This window comes from Vollenhovia emeryi, unplaced genomic scaffold (genome assembly GCF_000949405.1).
Source record: "Vollenhovia emeryi isolate VEMERY1.0 unplaced genomic scaffold, V.emery_V1.0 DF939310.1, whole genome shotgun sequence".
NCBI lineage: Eukaryota > Metazoa > Arthropoda > Insecta > Hymenoptera > Formicidae > Vollenhovia > Vollenhovia emeryi.
In genome coordinates, this window is record NW_011967056.1 from 72,827 (window position 1) to 77,906 (window position 5,080).

Here is a 5,080-nt window from a genome sequence, read left to right on the forward strand (position 1 = left end):
TCTCAATCCGCAGTCTTATACAGCCTTAACAGACTACGAATTGAGATCGAGATTAGATTAAAATTTGACCAATCAGAGTAAAGTTTACTGCTCTCAAGTTTAGCGAATTTTACTCTGATTGGTCAAATTTTAATCCAATATCTCAATCCGTAGTCTGTTACGGGCTTTACACGATCCAAAATTGTTAGAATATCGATCTTGATAAATTCTTCCTTCAAACAAAATTACCGCACGATTCCGCAAGTTTGATAAGATTTTATATCAACGTTTGCTGCAGGTTTTTCGTTTCCTTTTTTCAATTCATATAACATTAATTTGTTAATGTTAAAATTATCTGAGAGAGAGAGAGAGAGAGAGAGAGAGAGAGAGAGAGAGAGAGAGAGAGAGAGAGAATTGTTCAAATATAATACGACCTTCGAGAAGGTACTTGCGGAGCAAGTTATCTTCTGGACTGCCGGGCTTAACGATTGCGTCATAAAGAATGAACGACCGCCGGCGTCGGCGAGAGGAGACGACAGATTGCCGACTCGTTAGGCGCGTGAATCATCTCCGTCTCGTATCGTCTTCCTTCATAAACAAAAATGAGTCATTCGGTATGTATAATTAAGGAGGACGAGCGCCGATCATGACCGTGAAACGAGTCCGCAAGCCGCTCGGGCTTACGCAATGTGATAATCGCCGCGACGCTTCTTCGCCTCGTTCTTCCTCTGCCGTGTCCCGGGGAAAGAACAACTGCACGCGGATTTACGTCTTTAACGATACACTATATACGTATACATATAGAGTTACGTCAAACATATGGTCTAATACAGGATGCTCGGAAACTACCGTGCATTATTTTACAACGATATATTTAGAAGAGAAAAGAAATTAATACTATGCCACGAATTACGCGGTTTCTCCCACGAATGGAAGCTTTGAAAGAAAATGTAAAGAAACTATTTCTAAGTATAAAAGTTTCAATATTATACGCTAGTACTGCCAGTACATAAATAATACGCCGTGTCCGCGCTGATTAAATGTTAAAACAATTAAGATAATTTATTCAGATGAACCGCTGTCTTACATCTTATCGATAAACCCCGCACATAAAAACGTCGCGTAGATCTCGCACAACACATCAATCGGCGCAACAAGTCTGTTCTTTATAGTCGAATTCCTTCTTCTTCCTTTCCAACATTTATTTGGATACCTATCTCGTTTCCAGTGCAGAAATTAGAGAATGCAGCTACAAAGAACAGACATGGTACATGCATGTAAATTCAGAATTTACAAATACTATCGGTATCTTCGTTTCGGGATAACGTGAGCACTGCATACGTCGTGAATTACAAGTGACATTACGTATTATTAAAAGATAATTGTTTTAAGTAAAGTCATCGTTAACTTAATACTATTTATATCTCTACGTCGCAGGAAAAATAAAACCATCTAATAGCGAATTCGATTGCCTGCACTAGTGCGCACTGACTGCACACTGAGGCCTGTTTACAGTCAATTTTTATATTTAACTTTGTTCTTAAAAGTACACGTTCAAAAAGTATTTAGCTAAAAAATGATCCGCGCGGATGCCACACAGATCACTTTACCGACTACGAAATATTTCAAGAGATACTTGAGACGATCCTTAAATATAAGAATTGATTGTAAACAAGCCTTAGTGTGCAACTCAGTGCGCACTAATGCAAGCAACCGAATTCGCTATTAGCTAACACACACTCTCTGTCGATTCGTGTATCTTTAAATACTGTTGATTCAGTGTCTAACCCAAAATTCATATCATGTATGTACAATTTATCGACTGCTCGATTAAATTAACGAACCGTAAATCGATACAGTGATATACATATATTATATATAAGATTTTCTCTAATTATTGCCAGCTGCCAAATCTTGCAATTGTGTCTGATAATAATTTCCATTTCCTTTGTGCACGTAATATAAAAAAATTATGTAAAAGATTCAGAATCATTGCATCATTTTTCTACTTTAACGTTAAAAAATTTAAGAAGCCCGATAGAATTACATCAATATTTCTGCCAATCTGTTTAAAGCTCATAATTCAACACGTTAAATAAATTCACGAATGTCTTGCAAACTTCACATGTTCTTCCTCACACTGGCCAAACATTGCAAGTTCAACCGTATGATATAGATTCGGTTTTAGCATACTGCTATTTAAAATTAAATTCCTAGTAACAAATTAAAAGAGCTGAGCATTTTCCTCTTGTTGTCTATGGCCATGTGATTTTCTGGCGTTTCTTCATTAATGGTTCCTGCAAGATTCAAATACGTCCGTTGTTATTCGTCTACGGAGTACGCAATTATTGTACAAACTATATCACTTCTCGACGGAAACAAGCAGGTTGCTGATAAATATTTCTACGACTTCTAAGATTTATTCGTGGAATAGGAAATCTTATTTTAGAATCTCACGTAGAATGGAAAACCTCGGACCTACTTTATTTTATCTTATCTTATTTGGACTTACTTGAACTACAGAAAATTACGACATGTATACCTCGCTCTGTTCTTCGCCACTGCGCTTGTAAATTCCGTTGCACTCAATCATTTCTACTTTCGGCGTAGAACATAATCGAATCTTCTTATTCGCTGGCCTCTGATCGTTAAGGGGGGCTTTCGATTTATCTGTCTGAAGATGAGACGATATCCTCTTGTTTCCTTTGTTGAAGTCTGCCACTAAACTGTCGTCATCGCTGGAAGGGGAACAAATTTGTTGTTAACGTAGTAAAACGTGTACTCTATTAGTAACGAAGTATTCTTTAATTAACGGAGAACTTACTTAACAGCCATAATGGATTTTTCTACTATCATGTCTACTGTACTCGAGCTCTTGGCGCCTCCTCGCTGCCGCTGAGGTAAAGGCATCGCGACTCGTTTATACATTTCCAACAGCTCGCTTCTACACAGTTTCTCGAACTTGAGGATCTCGATGCAACTCTAAGAAAAGATACGAGACGTAATCGAGATGCCACAAACTGTGCCCATCACACAAACATACAACGGCATGTTTCTTAAATTGCAACAAGTAATCATTAATTAACAACGCCCAACATGACCGCTGACGCTGTCGTCTCGCAGATACTTTGGAGCAAGATATCTTGGTTTGTAAATCTACAACGGGAAATACAACTCGTACGCTCACACACAAGGTCCGGTCTACAATGAGTTGCCAGTTGTTAGCCAGAAGTGAGAATTATGTGTCAATCCTTTCCCTTGCATCCAGAAATCCTGTACACACATAGTCGTGTATGCGACACGTGTCACGTTCACGTGTTCACGGATTCGCGTAACTGAAGAGTCTTCGAATTCGTGTACACGTGCACCAGGGAGCTCCAGCAGAAACCGAGCAGGTCCAGTTATGCGAGCAGATTTTATTGTATTTCTGCTGGCGCGCTGGCAACGTATCGAATACATCAGTTCCTGTGTGCAATCTGCAGTCTTTCTGCCTTCAGAATTTGTCATGGGTATTTGACAAAATCTGCTTCGACAGATTCGGCTGTCTGTGTAGTTCCGGCTTCCGACTAGCGACTCATTGCAGACCGGGCCCCAAGGAACATCTTGGACGTTTAACCTAAACTCGCGTCGTGCCGTAAACATCTGTCGAGGTGCAAGATAACTTAGATAAGTGACCGCCACCACACGTACACGTGAATTATTCTGCAATAGAAGCGACGGGAGAGCGGAGGAGAGCCGCGGGCGAGGCCGAGGGGAGTTTGTAAACACGCCTAACCTGCGCGACGACTTACGTTCTTCAGGATCTCGCGGAGCTGGTGCTCCGACAGCGACTCCGGGTGCGTGAGCTCGTACGTGCCCAGCCTCGACATCCTCGTCCACGATTCCTCGTCGCGTCAGAAGAAGGATTCGTCGACGGCCCGACGAACATCTCACACGAGCGGCGCAGTTCGCTCCCGGCCGTTATCGGGCCGCCGTTATCGCCGCATTCTCCACCCGCTATCTGACGTGCGGCGCGAGGCCGCGAGACGCACGGAAAATCCGACTGGCGCGTCGTCGCGGTTTTTTCTGTTACTCATCCCGTAATGACAATTGATGAATGACGGTAATGGTGTAATTTACACGTGTAAATTCAGCGAGAATGTCAAAATAAACGAGGTACCTTGGAAAATATGTATATACGCGCGGTTTTTTTTTAATTTTCAGTTTATAATTCCGAAACAATTTGCAATTGCGAAACGTTGGAGTATAATATATTTCTTTTTACACGCGTCAGCGTTAATATTGCAAAGGTTCACTCCGCCACGGGCGAGTCAGCAGCGCGAGAACTTGATATCTGAATTTTTCCACGATGTGAAATAAAATAAAAAAATTGTAGTGCACAAAGATTTTTCTATTATGTGACAACATTCATTCGATTCCACTTCGTTTATTGTTGAAACTTTTTATTTTTTTTTCAAATTAATTTCAAGGTACAAAGTTTTAGAAATTTTTATGAAGGGGATTGTGGTTTTCTAATTTCAATTTAGAGCCACCTCTTTAGTCAGTCATATTCTCGCGATCCTTTGTCGATTTTAAAGGTTTCGCTTTAGATCTTGAGGTTCAAAACTGCTCACGCGTGTTCTTTTCGCGCTTGTCCCTGCTTGTCCCGTAGTGTTCCCGGGAGCAGGCGCGCTCTCCCGGTGAATACTTTTACAACTCGTATAGCTCCAATCAAACTTATGAATGTCATACATTACACGATATTATATATATCACATGTGTGGCGATCGTAGCGGATCGCAGAGGATTGTGCGCTGGTCTGGTAATCCGAGGACCCGGGTTCAAAACCAAACAAAACATTGTTGGTTTTTCGTTCGATCGCCACATAGCGAAGTGGATATAGACAGAGGTGTTATAAGAGGTTTGGGCACGTTCCTTTAAAAACGCCTTGATAACCCTAATGCCCATTCTACACCTAGGGATGATCCTACTTGTGGCTCATCCGATACTCGCTTCTATACCTAAAGCTAATCCTACTTACAGCTTATCCGAGGAAGTAGTATAAAGTGTAAAAGGTACACTGTAGTTGTACTTTGGTACGATTGGAAACCAACCAAAGTGT

General features: G+C 41.1%; 2 protein-coding genes across 3 annotated transcripts in view; both read right to left on the bottom strand.

Annotated features, from left to right (window-relative positions):
• Positions 1-932, bottom strand: part of LOC105558791 (larval cuticle protein A2B-like) — a 9,158-nt gene extending 8,226 nt beyond the window's left edge. The window contains exon 1 of the mRNA XM_012006699.1: positions 414-932. Coding sequence (XP_011862089.1) covers positions 414-476 — 63 coding nt within the window. The 5' untranslated portion in view covers positions 477-932. The remainder of the gene's footprint in view (positions 1-413) is intronic.
• An 83-nt stretch (positions 933-1,015) lies between these two features.
• On the bottom strand, positions 1,016-4,011 carry LOC105558792. Of its 2 annotated transcripts, none has more exons than XM_012006701.1 (4): positions 3,771-4,011; positions 2,804-2,961; positions 2,522-2,717; positions 1,016-2,276 (listed from the first exon to the last, which is right to left on the bottom strand). In XM_012006701.1, the coding sequence occupies exons 1-4, from the start codon at positions 3,846-3,848 to the stop codon at positions 2,235-2,237; spliced, it is 474 nt and encodes a 157-aa protein (XP_011862091.1). In that variant the 5' UTR covers positions 3,849-4,011; the 3' UTR covers positions 1,016-2,234. The 2 variants fall into 2 exon arrangements, with proteins under 2 accessions (XP_011862091.1, XP_011862092.1); XM_012006702.1 differs by having other exon boundaries at positions 2,492-2,717.
• Between the last annotated feature and the right edge of the window lie 1,069 nt (positions 4,012-5,080).

Bases quoted from the DNA above. Each gene is read 5' to 3' on its own strand.
- LOC105558792 (XM_012006701.1), bottom strand. From the start codon at position 3,848: ATGTCGAGGCTGGGCACGTACGAGCTCACGCACCCGGAGTCGCTGTCG. The intron at 2,962-3,770 runs GTAAGTCGTCGC...ATCTTTTCTTAG, and splicing joins TCCGCGAGATCCTGAAGAAC to AGTTGCATCGAGATCCTCAA. The intron at 2,718-2,803 runs GTAAGTTCTCCG...TTCCCCTTCCAG, and splicing joins AAATCCATTATGGCTGTTAA to CGATGACGACAGTTTAGTGG.